This window comes from Tamandua tetradactyla, chromosome 9, assembly GCF_023851605.1.
Source record: "Tamandua tetradactyla isolate mTamTet1 chromosome 9, mTamTet1.pri, whole genome shotgun sequence".
In the NCBI taxonomy this organism is placed as follows: domain Eukaryota; kingdom Metazoa; phylum Chordata; class Mammalia; order Pilosa; family Myrmecophagidae; genus Tamandua; species Tamandua tetradactyla.
Window position 1 is genome coordinate 89,938,362 of NC_135335.1, and position 24,227 is coordinate 89,962,588.

General features: G+C 34.8%; 1 protein-coding gene across 3 annotated transcripts in view; it reads left to right on the forward strand.

The window, feature by feature from the left end:
• The window catches only part of LOC143646204 (uncharacterized), a 140,682-nt gene that overhangs the window by 70,281 nt on the left and 46,174 nt on the right, over nucleotides 1-24,227 (forward strand). For all 3 annotated transcript variants that reach the window (XR_013157376.1, XR_013157377.1, XM_077115155.1), the window contains 3 exons: nucleotides 654-825; nucleotides 5,250-5,356; nucleotides 8,750-8,934. Coding sequence is in view for 1 of the 3 variants with exons in the window: in XM_077115155.1 (XP_076971270.1) it covers nucleotides 654-825; nucleotides 5,250-5,356; nucleotides 8,750-8,879 (409 nt within the window). In the remaining 2 variants the exon portion in view is untranslated. The remainder of the gene's footprint in view (nucleotides 1-653; nucleotides 826-5,249; nucleotides 5,357-8,749; nucleotides 8,935-24,227) is intronic.

The following is a 24,227-nucleotide window of genomic DNA, read 5'->3' on the forward strand; positions in this document are numbered from 1 at the left end:
GTATACATATATTGCAATTTAACCTGCTTCTTATTGGTAGACAATTGGGTTGGTTAAAATATTTTGATGTTATAAATAATACAAGAAAGATTATTTGCAATTATGAGTTTGACCTTCAGAGGGGTTTAACAGTTTATGCTCCTTACCAGCTATTTTTCCTAAAGCTGCACCAACAGAGTTTATCAAATTTTAGGGTTTTTGCTTATTTGATTAAGTGAAAAGTGGCGTATCAGCATAGCATAATTTAATTGGTACATACATTGTTTTGCTTTCATTTAGGCAGATACTCATATGTTTAAAGGCATTTATATTTTCTTTATTTTTCTCTGTCATTTATCTGTTGGGTTCTTGGTGTTACTTTAAAATTTTAAATAGCAATTCATATATTAAGGACTTACCTATAATTCATTCTCAACTCATTGGGTGCTCTGTGCTGAGGCAGATCCATATCAAGAGTGGTATTAAGTTTAAGACTCACTGGGTAAGGGGAAACATATATGGCTCTCCACTGTATGTGTCTGTGAATGTGGGTTTATTGAACATACAAAGGTGACTGCCACCTATGATGTGGATCTTACCATTCTGAAAAAGGTTACATTGCTGATGCTTTTCTCTTTTTCTTCCTCCTCCTCTTCCTCATCATTCTCTATTAGATGGAAGTTTATGTTCTCATGTATCAGTCAAGAATTGAGCTGTCTAACTGTGGGTGGTCTGTCATCTTTCACATTTGGCTTGCAAAGATGCTCCAGTCATTGCCATTTCCCAGCAGTGGAAGGTGAAAGAAAGGATCCAGACAAGTGGTTTCATCTTTCAGCAAATGACCAGGTGAGTGAGAATGCCTGGGTCTAGAGCCTCAGGCTCTCATTGCTTCACCTGTGGAACTAGTTCTGAACAAGATTCTCAGGGTTGCAGAGTTCTGGGCCTAGTAGGAGACTTAACTTTCCTTTTTTTTTTTTTTTTTTCTCTTACATGATTTCTCCCTCTTTCGACTGCTAAAAATTGGTTTTCCCTTAATACTATTTGGCCCATTTGTGGGAGTGCTGACCTCCATGAGGTATAGAAATAGATAATTACCTTGCAAAAGAGTATGTATACCAAATGCTCCAAATTGTCCTTGTGCAACAAACCAAGGTCTCCTAAGGCAATTTCAGCCTTTATGCCAATAGGAGAAATTGGTTGTAATCTCAGAAATGACATTAATTCCATTCTACAAAAAGATGATTAAATTCACCAAAGGGAAGTCTGATAAACACCAAATAAATGTCAGATATTGTAGTATATGGTCAGAAATTGTATATCCAGTCCTTTATCAAGCTTGTCTATTTAGATTTATGTCCATTAGGTTGAAAAAGCACATGTTAAAATTCACACGTTAAAAAAGAAATAAAAAACAAAAACCAAACAAAAAATCCTATATTTCCCCCTCCCTTTCCTTTAACACATTCTGTCCTGGACAGGATATTTTTGAACATTTCATGATATATTTCATTTATTCTTAAGTAATAAATCCTATTGACTTCTTCCCAAGAAGCATGGCTCTTCATTCTGGGGAAAACGTATAGCGGGGAAGGCTGGGACAGGCAGGAAAGAAGTTTGGTCTTCTCTGCAGCTGGGGGCCACCTCTGGTTACTGAGTTGAGGAAAGTGGAAGGAAGAGGGGCAAGAATAAAAGATGGTGCAGGAGATATATTCTTCACCAGTACTCTGGATCATGTAGTTGATGCATTTATGAATATTTATGTATATAAATACCTAGTGAGTGGTAAAAGTGGCATTTCTATCTAATCATTGGGAAAATAATGGATTATCTAAGAGATGACCTTGAAACAACCGATTACAATTCAGGAAAAAAAAATTGAGGGGAGCCTTCTGACACAACATACAATAAAACAAAATTACAAATTTAGAAAGGAATTATAGGAAATTTAAAAAAGACATGCAAACTAAAAGTTAAAAGGACTAGGAGGAAAACATTATGCAAATATGTACCTTAGCTAATTGTAACAAATTAAGAAAAGAAAAGAATCTGCAAACACTAGGAGAAAAATTATGCAAATATTTACTTTATTAAAGCATGGGGAAGGTCCTTCTTAGCATAAAAACATAAAAAGATAGATTATATTAAAATTAAGATATTCTAGGTATAAAAAATGAAATAGAATTGATAGGCAATCTGAAAAAAAATGCAAATAAATTAAAAGAGAGATTGACAGATTATCTCCCTTAAAATCATTGAAAAGACAATCTCTATAGAAAATTATATTTCAACCATTTTTAGAAAATTGTTATTGATATAGGCAAATGCTTAAATTGTACAGAAAATCAACTGAAGAAAACATACTGTGAAATATCCAGGATTGTTAGGTCTGTGTGATGGAATTATGGAAAAATTTAAACACTTTCATACTACTCTGAATTGCTAAAATTATTTTTTATATTCAGGAAGAAATATTACTTCTTAAAAGGAATTCAGAGTTTGAAATAAAGTAAAATCAATGAATGATTTTAGTAATGATCATTTTAGGGGAACTGTGGGGGGGGGATGTTTGAATAATTAAATTTGTTCTTCCTGTGGAAAGATTATTCTTAGAAATGTTCCAGTTTGTTCTATTGAAAATGTTAGTGATGGGGATTACTCATTTCAAAAATGTTTTGTTTGAAAACCCTGTTCCTATATTTGAAACTGTGTATCCTATTATGATTTTGTAGTGTTTCAAAAATGTCACAAGTGGCAAAGTAACACAGTAGGTTGCATGTTGTCTAAATTCCACCACCGACTGTGTGTCTTTCGGAATCAATTTACCTTTCTGTCTTTTAGTTTCTTTATTGTAAGCCTGGTATTTGAGTTTCAACTTAGGTTATGTCAGGGCATATCACTGAGAATCCTTTTTTTTTAAAATTAATTTATTTATTAATTAAAAAAATTAACAACAAAAGGACTAAAACATTAACATGTGAGTATTCTGTTCTACATACATAATCAGTAACTCACAATATCATCACCCAGTTGCACATTCATCATGTCTTAGAATATTTGCATCAATTCAGAAAAAGAAATAAAAAGACAACAGAAAAAGAAATAAAACGAAAACAGGAAAAAAAAGATTATATATACCATACCCCTTTCCCCTCGCCATCATCGATCACCAGCATCTCAAACTAAATTTATTTTGACACCTGTTCCCCCCATTATCCATTTCTATTCCATATTTTCCACTCGTCTGTTGACAAGGCAGATAAAAGGAGCATCAGACACAAGGTTTCCACAATCATACAGTCACACTGCAAAAGCCATATCATTATTCAATCTTCATCAAGAAACATGGCTACTGGAACACAGCTCTGCATTTTCAGGCAGTTCCCTCCAGCCTCTCCATTACATCTTGACTATAAAGGTGAAATGTACTTAATGTGTAAGAATAACCTCCAGGATAACCTCTTGACTCTGTTTGGAATCTCTTAGCCATTGACACTTTGTCTCATTTCACTCTTCCCCCTTTTGGTCAAGAAGGTTTTCTCAATCCCTTGATGCTGAGTCTCAACCCATTCTAGGGTTTTTCTCAACCCCTTGATGCTGAGTCTCAGCTCATTCTAGAATTTCTGTCCCACGTTGCCAGGAAGGTCCACACCCCTGGGTGTCATGTCCCACGTAGACAGGGGGAGGGTGGTGAATTTGCTTACTGTGTTGGCAGGAGAGAGAGGCAACCTCTGAGCAACAAAAGCGGCGCTCTTGGGGGTGACTCTTGGCCCTAACTTTTAAGTAGACTTGACTTATCTTTTGTGGGGTTAAGTTTCATATGCACAAACCCCAAGACTGGGGGCTCAGCCTATAGCTTTGGTTGTCCACACTGCTTGTGAGAATATCAAGAATTCAACTTGGGGAAGTTGAATCTCTCCCCGTTCTCACTGTTCCCCGAAGGGGACTTTGCAAATACTTTTCCATTTGTCAGTGAGAATCTTGATGTGGGCAGCTGAAAGTCTATTTGCATGGAGTGTAGAGGAACATTTTAGGCGAAACTTCTCCCAAGAAGTCAAGTAAGACAGGCATGCTTATTAACTGTACCTAAGTAATAAGTGGGCATGAGTGAGTTCTAAGTACTCATGATTTGTTGTCTGATTTTTTTTCCAGCCCAGTCCCCATAGTTTCATGACTTAAGAAAAGAACATGTCAATGAAAACCACATAAAAGTTTTACTAAAATGTCTGTAAGGCAATGGACAGAAACTGCTTTACTAAGGAATTAATTGTTTCTTCCATCACGAGAGGCTTCCATGCGGTTCCAAAATATCAGAGTAAGCGATGATGCCTGGCAGGAGAGGGCAGGGCAGTCAGGTGACCCAAAAGATAAAGGCTGATTAGATTTGTTACTGGGTCCTCCTAGAGGGACTTTGGAGAGGAAACGAAATTTGCAGAAACCTTGAAAAATGCACCAACAGTCGGGGAAAAGAGTTAAGGGCAAAGGAATCATAACTTTAATTTTGAGGAATGAGTAAGATACTATATGTGGAAAATACGCAGTAATATATAAGTATACAAAAATGTGTATTTGTTCAGTTCTGACACAACATGAACAACTGAAAACAAAAGAGCAAAGCTCAGGCCTTGGGCTAGCTGTCACTATTCTGTCTCACAGGTAGTGGCTCTTCACTGGTAATGCTCCATGAGGCAGTGTTTACATATGTAAAGTCATTGTAAAAAGCTTAAAAAAAAATCCAGAATTTTTTTTTAATTAAAATAACACCAAATTCAAATTTTCAACATTCTTCATGGTATCTCCGTATATATAAAGAAACGCATATATGATTTACATAAATTAGGTCATAACGTGCATGCCATTTGGAAGCAATTTTTTTTCAGTCAGTGCTATTCATTGATAGCTTCCTGAAAGATGATATCATTCAGTTTAGAGGTTGCATAGTGTTCCATTATATGGAAGATCATACTTTATTTACTGGTTACATGTTGATGGACATTTATTCTTTCAATAACTCTTTACTGAACAACTATATATGACGGGGACTATTCACACTGTGATAGTGATGAACAAGGTAGAGATAATTCCTACCATAAAATGCTTAGCCTTGTGCAGAGCTTCAGCTTCCAAGCAGATATGCAGAGACCAAAGCAGATATGAGCCAGGAGGTACCTATCCCTTGTGCCTGTGGGCAATTTGGGCAACATTTGAGAGGTTTGGGAAGCATCTGGCTCAGTTGCTTCTAGTCGTGAGCAGCCCAATATGATGCTTTTCAGGGCAGAGCAGTGATTGAGATGCAGCCTGAAGTCCCTGTAGGCTGTGAGCAGATCGGGCACGCCAAGAGCATACTCTTCCGTTACAGCATGATGAAAAGGTCAAGGAGGTAAGCTTCCATTTGAACAGCTACATCAGCAGCCAGTTGCAAAGCTCACCACTTCTGACCCTGTGTGGTCCAGGACCCAGGGACCTGCTGAAGGAGTTTGTATTCCTGGTGCCAAAAAACTGCTGAGATGACCAGTGTGTAATGAGATCAGGCCAGGGCATCTGGTGGCTGCAATTCCAGGTAATACCAATTACCTTTTCCCACATATCAGAAGATTTTGTCCATTTGTTCTTTTTTTTTTTTCCATTTGTTCTTGCAAAGCTTTTTGGGTGGTGGATTAGTGAAGCTGCAGCATGGTTGTTCTGACAATGCATATCCATCCTGTAAATTAGAGCATCCTGGAGATTTCAAAATGCCTGACGTGAAAGTTTGACTGGGTTAAAAATCCATCAGCGCTACTATCTCAACTATTTTGAGATGCAAAGAATCATGTTCATAGAAACAAGTTCAAATTCCTCAATAAAAAATATTGAAAAATATTTTATTTAATTCAGCTATTAACACTCTCCCTGAGGTGAATTATATTTTTCTCATTATAAATATATGAAATAAAAATAATCATTTTTCCCAAAACCCATTTGACAGCAACTAAATATACCCTTGTTTTTACCCCAGTGTGCCATGCAAATATAATCAACTGCTTTATGTGTGCTATGAGATGGTATAAGCTAGAAAACGCTAATTCAATCACTGTGCATATTATTTTTAACCTCTACTCTATAGTGAAATATTACCTTTGTGACCAATTAAAATGAATATTAATAAAAATGAAGTGCAGGAAAAATGAAAGGGAAAAAGCGACACAAGCCCCTGTTTCTTTAATTATTAAATTCAACAATACGAAGTTACCAAAATTACTTTGTGGAATTGCTATGAAAGTTTAAGGCCTACTCTCAGTTTCTTTCCTTAACACATCATGGACCTCCTAACAACCAATGTACAGATTGGCACTGTAGGAGGTGGATCACACCTTGAATGGCCTTGCTCCATTAGAGGCTGAGCCATTAACAGTAATACTGCAATTTATAGTGTCAAGCATACAACTGATTGTTTCCCCGAAATAAATCCTTAGAAATGGAATAATAGAGTTCTTTTTTAAAAAAGCTTATTCCTTAGATTGGATGTCAATTTTGTAGAGATAGCACGACTTTTTTTGATACTGTGCATGTGGCTGCTAGCCTTGGTTTTTTTGTTGTTAATTTTATGTATCAGTACAGTATGCATCTTTTTTCCATATTAAGAGTGACATATCCTAGAATAGGCAAAATGATTATGAAAAAAGAATAAGGTGGAAGGAATCAATCTTTTTAAAGTTAAGGCTTACAATATGGCTACAGTAATCAAGACAGTATGGAACTGGTAGAGGGATAGAGCTATAGATGAGTGGAACAGATTAGAGAACACAGAAATGGAGCCACACCAACATGTCCAATTAATTTCTGACAGAGGAGCAAAAGCAATTCAATGGAGAAGGGACTGTAACATAAACCTCATACTTTATACAAAATTAACTCATAAATGGATCATGGAATTAAATTTAAAACTTAAATCTCTAAAAATTCTAGAAAAAACAAGTAAGAGAAATTCTTCAGGAACTTGGATTAGGGAGAGGGTTCCTAGACCTGACAACCAAAAACATGGTCTCTAGAAAGAAAACTTGACAAATTGAATTTCATTGACATTAAAAACATTTGCTCTGTGAAATATCCTGTTAAAAGGATGAGAGAGCAAATTGAAGACTGGAAAAAAATATGTACAAATCACACATATAAAATAAAGAACTTCTATCAAGTATATATTATGAACCCTTTTGCAGTTTTGAAACTGTTATGTGCCCCAGAAAAGCCATGTTCTTTTAATCCAATCTTGTGAGGCAGAACTACTGGTGGGTGGGCGCTCTTGATTATGTTGTTTCCATGGAGATGTAACCCTGCCTATTCAAGGTGGGTCTTAATCCACTTGCTGGAATCTTTTAATGGAAAGATATTTTGGAGAGACCTCAGAGCCCAGAGAAACTAAGAGAGAGATCAAATGCCCACAAGAACATTTTGGAGAGGACAAGCAGAGGTTGTCATGTGCCTTCTCATATGAGAGAGGAACCCCGGATGCCAGCAGACCTTCCTCTGAGAAGCCTCCTCTTCTTGGTGGCTTAATTTGGACATTTTCATGGCCTTAGGATTGTAACTTGTAACTTAATAAATCCTCTTTGTAAAAACCGATCCATTTCTGGTATATTGCATTCTGGCAGCCATAGCAAACCAAAATAAATTTCAACATTCAATATTTATAAAAACAAACAATCCCAACTAAAAAATGGCAAAAGTCACAGCAGTTATTTAATTAAAAAAAATTCAGATGGCGTATAAGCACATGAAAAGAAGTTGAACATCATTAGCCATTAGAAAAATGCAAATTAAACCCAAAATGTGATATTACCACACACCTATCAGAATGACTAAAGTAAAAACTGTGAAAACTCTAAATGCTGGTGCGGGTTCAAAGGAACTGAATCACTTTGGGAATGAAAAGTGGTACAGCTAGTCTGGAAAATAGTTTGACAATTTCTTAAAATACTAAAATAGACTAACTGCATCACCCAGTAATTGCACCCTTGGACATATGTCCAAGAGAAATAAAAATATGGTTTTACTCAGAAACTTGCACATGAATGTTTACGAAACAAAGGTTATAAAGAAGCTTTATTTATAATAACTTCACAATGGAAACACTCAGATAGCCTTCAGCTGGTGAGTGGTGCATCTATATCATGGAATACTATTCAGAAATAAAAATGAAAGAATTATTGATATATGCAGCAAATTGGATGAACCACAAAGGAATGATGTTGCGTATAAAAAAATCTCAAAAAGATACACAATTTGTGATTCAGTTTATATGGCATATGTGAAGTAACATAATTATAGATATAGAAAACAGATTGGTGGTTGCCAGGGGTTAAGCACGGGGTAGAGCTGGGTGTATATGGCTATAAAGAGGTAGCATGAGGCAGTCTTTTAGTGATGCTGCCATTATGTACATAATGGACAAATACAAAGGAGCGAGTAGTTTCTTGATTGTGATGATGGTTATACAGAGCTAGACATGCTATAACATTGCATAGAACAACCTACACTACACCTAAGTGAGCGCATGCATACATAACTGGTGAAATATGAATAAGCTCTATAGATTATACTAACGCCAATTTCCTAGCTTTATAATTATATAAAACTATATGTATATAGTTATATATATATATATGTAGTTAAGCGTGTTAACCTTGGGGGAGGCATAAAAAGTAATATATAACTACATAAATACATACAAGTATATGATATATATATTTCTAAAAGTGACATGATCATTTTTATAATGTAACATTCTATTTTTCAGTGACTCATCTGGAGAAAAGAATAAGTCACACAATGATATGAAGAGAGGAGGCTGTAAGACTTTTCAAAATAGAAGAGAAATAGATGTAAATTATATGTCCATTGGCATCTCATACTTATTTTATGTATAAGGAAAAATTGAAGAAGAGAAATAAGGGCCTACTGACAGAAGTGCCAGGAATTCTGGTGAGCTGATATTTCATTTTGTAGGGGCACTCAGCAGCATTCTTTGGTCTAAGGGCACTATCGAAGTTCCTGGCACTATTTTGTCTATGACTTAAAGCCTTATTGGGAAAAAGCAAAGGGGACTTTGTATAAAGATCTGTTTTTATCCAAATGATTTACTAGAGTAATAATGAAAAATGATAGTGAAATATTAAAAGAATGGGCACCAAGTAAGGACATTACTTTTGAAATATTTCCTAGGGATATTTATACTTTATTCACTAGGACTTTAGAGAATTCTGACTGCTCCGCAGTGGAAGCATTATTGTCATGATGGAATTACCAGCCCATTAAACAGCTCCTGCTATGGCACACTTGTCCTTGAGTCAGTTGAAAAGTCTAGATGTGTAGTGGGGCCAATGGGAAAAAAGATCTCAAACAAACTTGAAAGAAAAAGAAAAGGGACTAAAATGGAAGATAAAGCAGAAGATTCAAGCGACAGAAAACAAAACAAAACAAACCCTCTCATGAGTTTTTTGGAGTAAGCCCGACATCCAGGATGAAACTAATAGCTGCAATTCCCTGTCCTGAATATTGTCAAAAACAGCAAGCATAAGGTATTCTGGGAATAGCAAGCAAGTATTGTTGTAAGATAACCCAACTGTAAGTTCTCCATCTACAACTGTCCCCAGTGAGGCCACTCACCCTTCATGCTAGTAATGAGGTGGGGCAGGGGATAAGGAAACGGAATCTATTAATATTCTTCCCTGGCCCTTGAGTTAAGACTAACATTCAAATTTTTGTTGATCAATCCATGTAATGACTCAATTGATATTTAAAATCATAATGTTTACTAAACAAAGCATCATATTTTTTAATAAAAACTCTGCAGAGACCAGATAAAGATTATACTTCAGAAAAAAAAAAGACGTGCAATCTTGTAAAATCCAGTTTACAATGTATTAGCATTATTAGTTGCCTTTGAGAAGATTATCAGGCAAAGGTACAGCAATCCATCTGAACAAATATATAGAAAATCCTTTTTCATTATAAAATAACAATTAGTTTTTTATGCTTCTGCCTAAGGTGATGGAATTCTGAAGGATGACTAGGTGGTAAAGCCAGTTAAAAAAATCCTATTATGATTTTAAAAAGAAGAGAGTTGAGAACGTTACAAGAATATCATTCTCCACACTTATGTTGATAAGGTAACAGACAATGGAACCCATGTATTTGAGTTTGACCTCTTGCTTCATCGCTAACAGCTGTGTGAACTTGAGAAAACTACTTAGCTTCTCTATTCTCCATCTGTAAGATAAAAATAATAAGATAAACTGCCTTTCAGTGTATTCATGAGGATTGAGTTAATAAATGCTTCATTTCTATAATCATGAAAATATTAGCAATAAGGAGAATTTAATATATTTTTAGGCACCTAGATTTTGTAGGTTATTGGTATATCAATATGATGTTCCTTATAATTTCTAAATGTCTTTAATGGTAGTTTATAGTCTTATGAAGTAGAATTCAAATTGGCATCTATAGTTTATTTTTGTAGAAGTAAAGACTTGAGATTTTATCTGCTTCACTTCTTTTTATATCAAGTTTTTTCTTTAAATCAGATTTCTTTCTTTTAAAAGTATATTTACAACTTTTTCTGTGCCTGGAGAAAAAAAGCCCTTCTGGAAATTGCAATTTAAACTTTGCAGAATTTGAGGATCAAAGAAAGATAGGTCTTACCAGCTATGCTCAATGAAAAGCTATGAAAATTGTCATCAGCATCAACATTGAGATAGCTGTAGTGCTCTTTGAATATATTCCAGTTTGCTAGGGGTATCTATGAAATACAGAGAAAACAGTAAGATTCAGGAAAGACACATGATATTGAGAAGCAATCAAAGGAATGGAAATCTGCGAACTTACCTGATGAATAAAACAACTCTATTTATATCATACATAAAACTTAACATATATTTAATTTAAGATAAAATATAATCAGATCTATAAGACTGAGAATTTCCATGTACTTTTTAAGTAATTCTCCATGGTCAAATGGAAAATTAATTTGAAAAATGATATTAGACTCAATATAATTATTTCATGAAGTTAAAAGTACCACCTAAATGAAGATGGTAGGTAAGCCTAAGCATATATACCAGTTACAGTGCACTTTATTTAAATCTTACATAGAAATCAAAGAAATTAGAATCTTCCTTCCTTTGGTGGAATTGAGCCAATATTGACCAGCATTTGTGAGCACTTTTAACTTGAAAATATGAAAACTATAATTATGTGGAAAGTTAGACCAGTAGTGAGTTTAGAAATCAAATAAGCCATTTAAAAATGCTCAATTATACATCAATTTTTAATTTTTATAAAAGCCTTTCTAAGAAAACCAGTAAAGTCTTTATAAAAGCCTAAATTAAAACCTTTACTCTAGAACCCATTATCTCCAACTGATAAGAATCATTGTGAGCTCTGGGTATGCTATAACCAATGGATGTCAATGTTGAACCTTAGCATAATATAAAAACACTATACTAGTCATGGTTCTCTGGAGAAACAGACCCAACAGGAGATATCTGTAAATATGAGATTACTAACTGTGTCTCAGGCAACCATGGGGATGGAAGAGTCCAAAATCCATAGGGCAAGCTGTGAAGCTGGTAACTCCAATGAAGGGCCTCAGTGAACTAAAAAGAAGAGGCTTGCTGGCTGAAGAAGCAGTGAAAATTCTCTCCCCCTCCTTAAAAGTCTTAAACTGATTGACTCAAACCCATCTGATTGGATTACCTCATTTGTGGGAGATGTGCCCTTAGTTGATTGTAGGCATAATCAGCCACAGCTACAGTCAACTGACTGATGACTTAATAAACCAGGCTTTTGGCTTATCAACCAGCCATGAAATATTCTTGCAGCAATACTTAGGCCAGTGCATGCCTGGTCATACACCTGGGCATTATCACCTGGACAGACAAGTTGACATCAATACTTAATCACAACAAATATTAATTTGAGAATTAGAGGTACAAGGATGTATACAATACATGCATCATTGTAACGTGTTGGTGAACACATTGGAAAACTGTATCTGTGGGGTTTTTCCAACGGTGATTGGGAAACTTGGTAAGAAACAAATGGGGAAAAACTGCAGTTTTTGTAGCCTGAGTTTATGGTCCCAGTTGTGAAGCAGATAAAACAGTAATTTAGCAGGGAGTTTCTTGATAGGAAATAATCATAGAAGGCTGCATAAGTTCTCCACACATCACTGAATGGCTGGGAAATTACACACATGTGTAGGGAAAAACCAAGAGAGTTCAATGGAGTGGAAAATTCATGGGAATTGAGAACTGGCTGAATATTGAGTGTGCTCACCAACACACAAATCTATCAGCAGAATGGAAGCCTATTATGTACAGATGTTTAAGTAAAACCACTGTCCAACTCATTGAGTGATAGCTAACCTATGAATGCATAATGGTGACTCCTAAAAAGCCAGGCCAAAAAATATATATGTATTTTAAAATGAATCAGAAGATCAGCAGCTGCACACTTCCAGGAAGGCAGATTCCACAGTTTAAATCTAGGTATGTTACAAAGCAGACAAAATGCCCACAAGAAGAAATAAAAATCCAGAACACTTAAAATATATTATATAATATTCAGATTTCAAATAAAAATATGAAATATGGAAAGAAACAGCTAAGTATAGTCAATATTCTGGGAAAAAATACAGTAAAAAAATACTGGACTCTTTGTGGGTCCGGATTCTGGATTTAGCAGGTAAGAATCATATATGTTAAATATGTACAAAGAAGTTAAGGACATTATGCGTAAAGAATAAAAGGAAAGTATGATGATGACAAATTGGGAATAGCAATACAGAAATCAAAACTATAGAAAAAGATGGAAATTTTAGCTTTGAAAACTATAATAATTGAAGTTAAATATTCAGTAGTTGAGCTTAGGAGCATGTTTGAGATGACAGAAGAAAGAATCGATAGATTACAAAATGAGAGAAGTCATTGCAAGGAGACCTGTCCTTAAAGAGATACCAAAGAAAATCTTTCAGGTTGAAAGGAAATGATACAAGGTAGTAGCTCAAATCAACATTTATAATGGAAATGGTAATTATGAGGATAAATATAAATAAATTTTTATATTGTACATATATGCATTCATTTATATATAGGTACGCATACACACATACTCACTTTTACTCTTCATTACTTTAAAAATGTAAGATGTTTAATGCAGTAATTTTAAAACTGGGTTGTTGGATTTATACTATAAATAGAGGTAACATTACAACAATAATAGCATGAACAGGGAAGAATTGAAGCATTTTTGATCAAAATTGTCATGTTTATTAGAATTAGAAGAATGTCATACTCAAGCAGATTGGGATAAAGTAAAGCTACAAATTGTAAATGAAGGATGTAATCACTAAGAAAATAACCCCCAAAGTATAGCTAAAACAAGCAACTAAGGAGTAAAAGTGGTACCCTAAAAATATTTAATACACAACAAGTCATTAAAGGAAAACAGAGGACTATAAAAGACATGAGATATATAGAAAACTAAACAAAAAATGAACACTGTAAATCCAACCTTATTGATAAGTACTGCAAATGTGAATAGACTAAACATTCTTGTGAAAACGCAGAGATGAACCATTATATTGTCTATGAGAGAAAAAACTTGAGCTTCAAAGGAAAATTTAAAAGATATAAAAGAGGAATAATATATATCATGTAGAAGTTAGCATTTAGAGAGCTGGGGTGGTTACGTTACTATAAGACAAAATTAATTTTAAGATAAGTGATATTTCTAGAGAAAAATAAAACTTTTTAATGCTAAAAATAAACACATTAGGAAAATAAAACAATAATAAATGTATACACATATGATAGATTATCAACATAAATGAGGAAAAACTGAAAATTGAAAGGAGAAATTAATTCACAATTTAGAAAAGGTGATTTCAATACTCTCTTTTTAGCAATTGAAGGTACAACTAGAAAGAAAATAAGTAAGAGTAGAAACTTGTGAAATACTATCAACCCAACTAATATATATATATGTGACACCATCAAATGACTACAGAATATGCGTTATTTTCAAGCTCACATGGAACATTATCCAAGGAAGACTCTATGTTAGTCCCTAAAACAAATCCCAATAAAAATTAAGGGGACAAAATCATTTAAAAGATGCTTATAACCACAGCAGAATTAAATTATTAATGAACAAAATAAAGATATCTGAGGAATATAAAAATATCTGAAAATCAAAGAGCACACCTCTAAATAACTCAAGTCAAAGAAGAAATGAAGTCAAATTGGAAAATGTCTTAAAGTGAACAGTACAAGGGATCATCAGAATATATAGGCTTGGGTGCACCAGTGGTTCAGTGGTAGAATGCTCGCCTTTCATGCTGGAGACCCAGGTTTGATTCCTGGACCATGCACCCCCTGTCCACCCCCCCAAATAAATATATAATATATGGGGTGCCACAAAGCAGTACTTTGAGGGAATATTATAGGTATAAATGCTTATATTTAAAATAAATACATAACTTTTTATCATCTAAGCTTCCACTTCAAAAATTTTAAAAACCAAGAGAAAATGAAACAAAGAAGGAAGGAAATAATAAATAACAGAGCAAAATCAGTAAAGTATAAGATGGAAAAGCAATAGAGAAAAATCAATGAAACAAAAGGTGTTTCTTTGTAAAGATTCACATAGTTATTAATTCTTTAGGTATTTTCCTGAGCAAGGAAAAAGGAGAGAAGACACAAATGATCTAAATCAAGAAAGAAAGAGGGAAATTACCCTGGATCCCACTGAAATTAAAGGGGCAGTAGGGTAATAACATAATGAACTGTATGTTAACAAATTAAATAATTTAGATGAAATGCACAAATCCCTTAAAATACACAATTTACTAAAATGACCTCAAGAAAAAACTAGAAAACCTGGATAAACCTTGTTTTCATTTCCTAAGCTGCTTAAGCAAATACCATGAAATGGACTCACTTAAACAGGGGGAATTTATTCACTCATGGCTTGAGGCTGGGAAAAAAGTCCAATTCAAGATGGCTGCCAGGAATCCTTTGTTTCTCAGCACACGGTGGCTCCTTCTTTCTACCCTCTCTTCAGAGTTTCAGTGATTTCAGTTCCTTACTTCCTATGGCTTTCTTTCTCTCTGTTTGAATTTCATTCTTTTATAAAGGACTCCAATAATAAGATTAAGACCTCTCTTGGGCCATACTTTAACTGAAATAGCCTCATGAAAAGTTCCTGCTAACAATGAGTTCACACCCACAGGGATGTATTCAATTTGAGGACATACTTTCCTGTGGTACATATAGCTTCAAGCCACCACAGAACTATACAAGGTAAGAAATTGAATTAGTAATGAAATACTTCCCCACAAAGAAAAGCCCAGCCTTAATGAACTTCCCTGGTGAATTCTATCAAACATTTAATGAAGAAATAATACCAAAACTTAGACAAACTTTTTCAGAAAATAGAGGAGGGAACAGTCACCAAATCCTTTTGTAAGGCCAGGATTACCCTGGTTCCAAAGCAGGACAAAAACATCTCACCAATAGAATCCTGTAGACAATTTCACTCATGAACATAGATTCAATAAAAAATAACAAAATAACAACATAGTAGCAAACTGAGTCTAGTAGAATAGAAAAAAATATATATATGTCATGAACAAATGGGGGATAAAGCAATAACATAAGACTGGTTTACCATATTTAGTTGTCATGCACCATATTTTAATAATGATAAAAAACACAATTTTAAAACAATTAAATTAATAGATTAAGAGAAAAAATTTTATACATTCCAATACCCACTAACAATTAAAAATACTTGCTAAACCAAAAATAGAAGGGAACTTCCTGATTTTGTTACAAGAGCTATGAAAAATACCTATACATTATACTTAAAAGTAAAAAACTGAATGCTTTTCACCTAATATCATGAGAAAGGCAAGAATGTCCAGATCCATCCCTTCTATCCAAAAATGTGTATCTGTATTGTGCAATGAAGCAAGAAAAAGAGTTTAAGGGCATCCAGTCTGAAAAGAATAAGTAAAATTTAGTTTTGAAGATGGCATTATATTTTGTGTTAAAAACTCTGTATTAGTTAGGGTTCTCTAGGGAAACAGAATCAACAGGGAACACAAGCAAATATAAAATTTATAAAAGTGTCTCATGTGACCGCGGGAATGCAGACCCAAAATCCCCAGGACAGGCTGTGAAGCAGACAACTCCGATGGAGGGTCTGGATGAACTCCACAGGAGAGGCTCCCCAGCCGAAGCAGGAATGGGGCCTGTCTCTTCTGAATCCTCCTTAAAAGGCTTCCAGTGATTAGATTACACATCACTCATTGCAGAAGACACTCCCCTTTGGCTGATTACAAATGGAATCAGCTGTGGATGCAGCTGACGTGATCATGATCTAATTCTATGAAATGTCCTCATTGCAACAGACAGACCAGCACTTGTGCAACCAGACAAACAGGTACCACCACTTGGCCAAGTTGACACATGTCCCTGACCACGACAAATCCCAATAAATCGCCTGCCATGCTGGAGACCCAGATTCTATTCCTGGTGCCTGCCCATGTAAAAAAAAAAAAAATCCTAATAAAACTACAGAAAATGCAAAACTAATAAGCAAGTTAGCAAGGTCATAGGGTACTAGATTTATATAAGAATCAATTGCAGTTTCATATGCTAGCAAGGAACAATTCTAAAATAAAATGAAGAAAACAATTTCATTCACAGTCACTTTAAAAAAATAAATATTTAGGCATACATTTGGACAAAAGAAGTTAGGTCCTACAGTGTAAACTACAAGAAAAATAAAGAAGGCTTAAACATATGAAGAGACATCATTTTTGGGGTGACTGAAAGACTCAATGTTGTAAAGATAACCATTCTTTCCATATTGATATAGCACTACAACATAATTCCTTTGAAAACACCAGCAGGAGTTTTGGTTTATTATTATTAATTTTGATAGAAATTACATGCATATGCAGATCCTTAAATTTACAGAAATACAAAGAAGATAGAATAGCCACAGCAAACTTTAGAAACTAAAAACAAATATGGAAAACTTAGACTGCCTGATTTCAAAAATTAATATAACAGTCAGTGATCAAAATACTATGATATTGGGATAATGGTATACATATATCAATGGAACAGAAGTCCAGAACTGAACTTTCACATTTTGGTCAATCATTTTACCAATTCAAGACAATTCAATGGGGAAAAGAGAAACTTTTCAACAAATTGTGGTGAAATAATTGGGTATACATGGGCTAAATAAGTAAATAAATAGCTTAGATCCTCACAGCACACACAAAGATGGACTCAAAATGTGACAAAGATTTAAACTTCTGGAGGAAGATATAGGAAAAAAATCTGTTATCCTTGGTTAGGCAAATATTTATTAGATATGATTCCAAAAGTACAATCCATTAAAGAAAATATTGAGAAATTGCACTTCATGAAAATGAAAAACCTTTACTTTCCAAAAGAAAATATTTAGGAAATGAAAATATAAGCCACAGAATAGGATATGTTTGTAAATTACAAATATTTTAAATTGTTTGCATCCAGAGTATATACAGAACCCTTATAACTTGAAATGAAGAATTATACAAACCCGTTAAAAATGAACAAAATTTTGAATAGAAAATCATCAAAGAAATACAAATGGCTAATAAGCACAAGTAGATAGATGCTCAAGATCATTAGTTATTAGGGAAATGCAGATTAATAACACAGTAGATACCATTGCACATCCAACTAGAATGGTTAAAGTTAAGAAGATTGACAATACCATGTTTTGAGAAGGATGCAAAGGAATTGAAATCCTAATGCAGAGTGCTAGTGGAAGTGAAAACAGCTTGGCGGTTTCTTAAATAATTTAGCATTATACCTACCATTTGATTCTAGAAGTTTCTGTCTTAGATATCTACACAAGAAAAATTAAAACATGTCCACACAAAGACTTGTATGCTTATGGAAGCATTATAATATAATAGTAAAAATCTGGATAAAGTTCAGTTGCCCCTCAGTTGAAGAAATGATTATTGAATGTGATATATTTATTTAAAGGAATACTACTTAGTAACAAAAAAGAACAAACTACTGATGCGTTCAATAACACAGACAGGCCTCAAAAACATTGTGTTTAAGGAAAAAAAGTTACAAAATGATACATATTGTATGATTTTTCTTATATAAAATTTCTAGATAGGCAAAATTATAGAGGCAGAAAGTAAATCAGTCACCTATGTTGGAATGGTAGCTGAGATCGATTGGAACTGGGTATAAGAATAAATTGTTACCTTTGAAAATACCCATTTATAATCTCATCAATGAGGCCAAATTTTTACTGTGCACTAAAAATTTAAACATTAAACTCTGGTAAAAAATTTATTTTTAATGTTCTAACTAGAATGCAGTTATAAAATTATAACAGTATTTTCTGTTGTCAGGATAAAATTCTCCTAGCCAGTATTCAGGTATCCAGAAAATGCATGTTAAAAATTAAGGCCAAAATAATTTTGCTGGGTGATTCCTAAAGGAGTGTTTGAATTTCTTCGATGTTAGTGATAATTCATTATTGAACAAAGAAATGAAAGAGAAATTAAAACATTTTAAAACAAATGCTCAAAGCTGCTACTTAAACCTAAGAGAAATCTTTCCCACAAACCATCCCCAATTCCTTTAAATTCACATGGGAAATCCAGAGTATTTGAAAGGAGACTGTGACTGTGGGATGGGATTTTCATAAGTTTTTTTCGATTCAAAATGGTTCAATGATCATGAGGTAAAGACAGTGTGTTTTCAAGCAAGCTTTCGGCTTGGTTAAAGAGAGCTTCTAAATTTTGTATTACATAGCAGTGGAATATATTTTATTAATGATGCATTGGCATTCTATTCTACAAACCATTAGCAGATGCAGATATACAAATGCCCTTTATTAATTGGGGGTGCCCCTGCATATTTTCCAGATGTCAGAATAATGCCTTCACTATTATAAACAATGATGTCATGATTTATCATGTTCTTCTTTAGTGTTTAAAGCTATTTAAACGTGAAATAATATTTCTTTTGCTTTAATTAGTATGTTGAAACTACCAGACATAATTCAATTCTTATTAAGCCACAGAGTTCCATTCAATAGGTTAAATTATTCACCACAATCAATGATTTCATGTAGCTCATTTCAAATCCAGTTTGGCTAAATTTCCGTTGGAGAAAGGGCTCATGTTCTTGATCCCTGGCAAACAGGAAAAGAGCAGTGAGTTCTTTCTCTTGACTTGATTTTTTTCTTCACCTTTTTCACCTCCAATTTAGAAACAAGAATGTGGACTAAGGAAATTTTCTGATTCACAAGCCTGCTATGATTCGCTTTGAGCAGCATTTGGTTGAGAACCCATTATGTGTACGTACTGGTAGACATTTCAGTTCTCGGTGATGTGGAGTTTGGTTCAAAGATATTAGGTAGCAGATTTGACGGATTCCTAGTGAATGCTTATAATCTGCCCAAAGGGAGAGCACTGGACTTGAAGCAAATTATACTGTCTCTTAGTCCCACTGCTTTTGGCTCTCTGTCCTTGAATACGTCATGACGACTCTGAACTTCAGCTTTTTTCATATTTAGCCCTAAATTAGCCTTCCAGCTCCTACATTTGTAACTTTTATGACTTTAAGCTTGATGCTGTTGCCATCCACCATCCCTTCTTCATGCTAGTTATAAGGGGAGATTTCTTCAACCTATCAAAAGGTTGGGCACTCTGTGGGATTGCCATGCTGGCAGAGAATCTTGGGTGGGAAGTGTAAAGAGATGAGATATCCGTTCTCCATCCACTTGTGCTTGTTTCCAAGCCTCTTTAGATACATGTTATGAGGCTGATGTGTCTTACTCTTGGGAGCAAAGAACAGAATGATCAGAGGAAACAATATAAAGGGAATAAAAAAAAAAAAGAGCTGGTTACCCAGAGCTGGTGCTGGTTTAGGAATATAGTAGAATTTTGATGTGCATCCATAGAGGCAAGGAGACCCTTCCATCCATCTTTACTCCACTAACAGAGAGACTTAAGAAACACAGCCAGCATGCCAAGTTTGGTGGATGCTAGATGAAAAATCCATCCAGATCTTTTTATAACCAATCACAGCATCCTGTCCCCAGATAGAACCAAAGGCTGATTGAGTGCTCAAGCTCCTTGGCTGTGCTTTTCCTTCCCCCATTTTGAGATGAACTCTTTTTTGTTGTATGACACTTATGACTAGTTCACAAGAAAATGTTTCTAAAAACAACTACTTAAAATTGACTTATTTTTGTTTACAGTTTTAGGGCCAATCAATTTGAGTGGATATTGAATTGAAAAGCACAATGGCTTTTACACCTTGGCAGAAAGCAAGTCCTGTATCTGATCAAAGACAAAATAGTCCAACCATTTGAAAAGCAATTATGAAGACAATTTCCCATAACAGTTTTGCAAGATTTTCTTATGATTCTGTGTTTTCTTGTTTGAAGTCATGAGATTGTAGTGTTATGTTTTCAGTAGTCAAAGAATGATAATGTATTTTCTCACATTGAGAGATATCTTTGGTATTGATGATGTGTTCAGTTTGTTATGTCCTTAAACATTAAGAATTATGATAAAATGATGAAATAAAATCTCCGTCTGGGAACTGAATTCCCATAGGATGCATCTATGAGGGGAAAACTCCTTCCAAGATGAGCCTACTTTCCCCAATATTCCATATTCTTGAGCCTCTTTCCTCAGGGGAAGCAGCTGGGTTCAGGGTGAGCTCAAAGGGGCAATGCTGCCTAAATTGAAGGGCTTTTGCAGTTGCTCTCAGCACATGAAGTTTTTCTTTCCTGAACCCTGAAATACTTCCTGTTGTTTACTGTCTCCTGCAGTGCCATCTCCTTCAACTGGGCAAAATCTTGCCCAGAAACACACAGCTCCAAATCATAATAATATTTTGTGAAGATGATCAGTAGGGGAATGTGAATGTAGTTTGGCAAGGTTTTGCCTTAGCCAGACAGCTGTTGAAGTTTAGTTGTACAAAGAACACATTAAAATGGCTCCAAACATTCCACATGGTTTCTTTAATTGTATTTCCCTGAATCTGCTTGGGGCAAGTCTTTTAGCAGATGTCCTGACCATATGGAACTGCCCTTGCAATTACTTTTGAGAACTCATAGGTTGAGAATGTGTCAAATGGAAATATGCCTGCTGGATTTGTGCATGTTGTTGACACTTTTATAGAAACAGCTAGAATTATATTGTGACAATTATATTTCATTTATGGGAAATTTGTTCCTTCTTCTGTGAAGCAAACATTCTTCTCCTATCATTCTGCTGTGCAGTTTATCACAATGCTCGATACTACTTGCTTGGAGTGCTTTAATCTTCTTACTGTGGTCTCTGACATGGCCTTATTTTTCTATATGAATTATTACCTGTTCTGCACCTCTGACCACTTTATTAGTAGTTAAAAAATCTAAAATATCGTCTAAGTTTCCATTTAAATCTTCATAGTTCTCTTTTAAGGTAGATTACAAAAATCTGACAAGTATTTTATCTCATTGTATAGACTTTCAAATAAACTAATAATGAATTGCTTTGTGTTGTGAATGATTAACCTGATAAATTCTTCTCCTCTTGAGAAAGGGTGTGGAGTCTAGATTTTTAAAACCATGAAATGGCAAAGCATGTTGCATCTAAAATAATACTTCAAGTTGAAATGAAGATGTTTCCTGAGATAAGAATGCCTAGATGAGTTAAAAAGTTCAAACTTTGTCTTATTGCTTATTGTACAATCAGAAGTGAGCAAACTAATGTTTGCTTTTGTCTGTATAGCTGATCAATCTTTAAATAATAGTTTTGTGAAAGATTACCTGCAGAATAATAATGCAGTGCTTCCAAATTGTAGAGAATGCTTTTGCTGAGGTGTTTAAGACCCAATCCAAGAACTGGTCAGAGCCTCCTGGGTATGTTACCTCTTGCATCAGTGAGAGTTAAACTAGAGAAACAGGACCTGGAGGGGATATTTTATAAAGAGATGTACTGTGGGTCTGACTAGGCTGGTCTGAAATCCACAAGGCAGGTCATCAGGAAGGGCAAGCAGGAACTCTTAGGTATGGGGCAAAGGTAATGTCTAAAGAAAATTTCTTTTTATTCGGGGATCTACTCTACTCTACAGGCTTTTCAACTGACTGAATCAGTCTCGTACAGATCATTTAGAATAATCATCAATTGATTATGGTTTAATCAAATCCACAATGTAACTTCATAGCAATACCTATATTAGCATTTGGGTGAATAACTGGGGACCCTAGCCTGGTGAACCCATAAAATTGACCATCCCATACTTATAAAAAAATCATATACTCTTATGGTCTTCAGAAACACAAAAACAGTCTGACCAAAATTATTTTGGATAAAAGCAAGAATGAAAAAATAATTGTAAAACTTCTCTTCAAAGTATCTCTCTGAAGTACTTTGTACTTCAGAATCAGTTGTTTAAGTACTTAAACAATCAGTTGTTTAAGTACAGCCTAATCTATCTTAAGTTTTCAAACACTACAGCCTTTAACCAGGGATACATGATGGAACAGAATGGATTCCCTAGAGAATCCCCAGTGCCACCCAGTCTGATTTCCCAGGGGGTCTTTGATGAAATGACTGAGTATCCTTGGATAGCTTCATGTTGGATGTTAGTATCAGAAGGATCCAAAGATTCCCTCTCAGTGAAAGTTCGGTGAGTGACAGCTATGACAGTGGTCTCAGAGTCATCTACATTTCCCAGATTTTCATGCCTTGGACTAGGAACAACTCTCATGCTCCCTAATATCTGTACCGATATCACTGGGCCAACTGCGCCAAACCTTGGAGGCCAACACCGGCCCCTTTAAAGATGGTCAAAATCCTGGGAGGTCATTAGCATCAATTTCTAAAGCAATATCTTACCATGTTGAATCTTCATGGCCTGGGATTCTATATGTAAATTCAAAAGTCTAACTTATATTCTTAAAATAGTTTACTCATCTGGAAAGTTTTCTAATCCAACAATCAATATTGAAATAAACGGAGTTGTCGGTTACATGTTATATTATCGCTGTTTAATATGATGATTCTTGGTGCAGGACCTTGGCAGTTGTTGGAACAAGTATTTAAAAAAATTTTTTTCATTAATTTTTAAGTAAAAATGACAACAAAGAAATGCAAACATTCTTAACATATGATCATTCCGTTCTACATATATAATCAGTAATTCACAATATCATCACATACTTGCATATTCATCATCATGATAATTTCTTAGAACATTTGCATCAATTCAGAAAAGGAAATAAAAAGACAACAGAAAGAAATTCATACATACCATACCCCTTACCCTTCCCTTTCTTTTTTTTTATAATTTATTTATTTTTTGTTGATGATACATAACCACATACAAACACAAACATTCTTATCATATGATCATTCCGTTGTTGTTATATAATCAATAACTCACAGTATCATCACATAGTTGAATATTCATCATGATCATTTCTTAGAATATCTGCATCAGTTTAGAAAAAGCAATAAAAAGAAGACAAAAAAAATTCATGCATACCATACCCCTTACCCCTCCCCTTCACCAATCACCAGCATTTCAATCTACTAAATTTATTTTAACATTTGTTCCCCCTATTATTTATTTATTTTTAATCCATGTGTTTTACTTGTCCCTCAATAAGGTAGACAAAAGGAACATCAAACACAAGGCTCTCAGAGCTACACAGTCACACTGAGACAGCCATGTCATCATACAGTCATCTTCAAGAAAACGGCCATTGGAACACAGCTCCACATTTTCAGCAGTTCCTTCCAGACTTCTCCATTACATCTTTTTTTTTTTAACATGGGCGGGCACCGGGAATCGAACCCGGGTCCTCGGGCATGGCAGGCAAGCACTCTTACCTGCTGAGCCACCATGGCCCGCCCTTTCCATTACATCTTGACTAACAAGGTGATATTTATTTAATGCATAAGAATAACCTCCAGGATAACCTCTTGACATTGTTTGGAATCTCTCAGCCAGTGACACTTTATTTTGTCTCATTTAACTCTTCCCTGTTTTGGTCAAGAAGATTTTCTCAATCCCTTGATGCTGAGTCTCAGCTCATGCTAGGATTTCTGTCCCATGTTGCCAGGAAGGTCGATACCCTGGGAGTCATGTCTCACGTAGAGAGGGGAAGGGCAATGA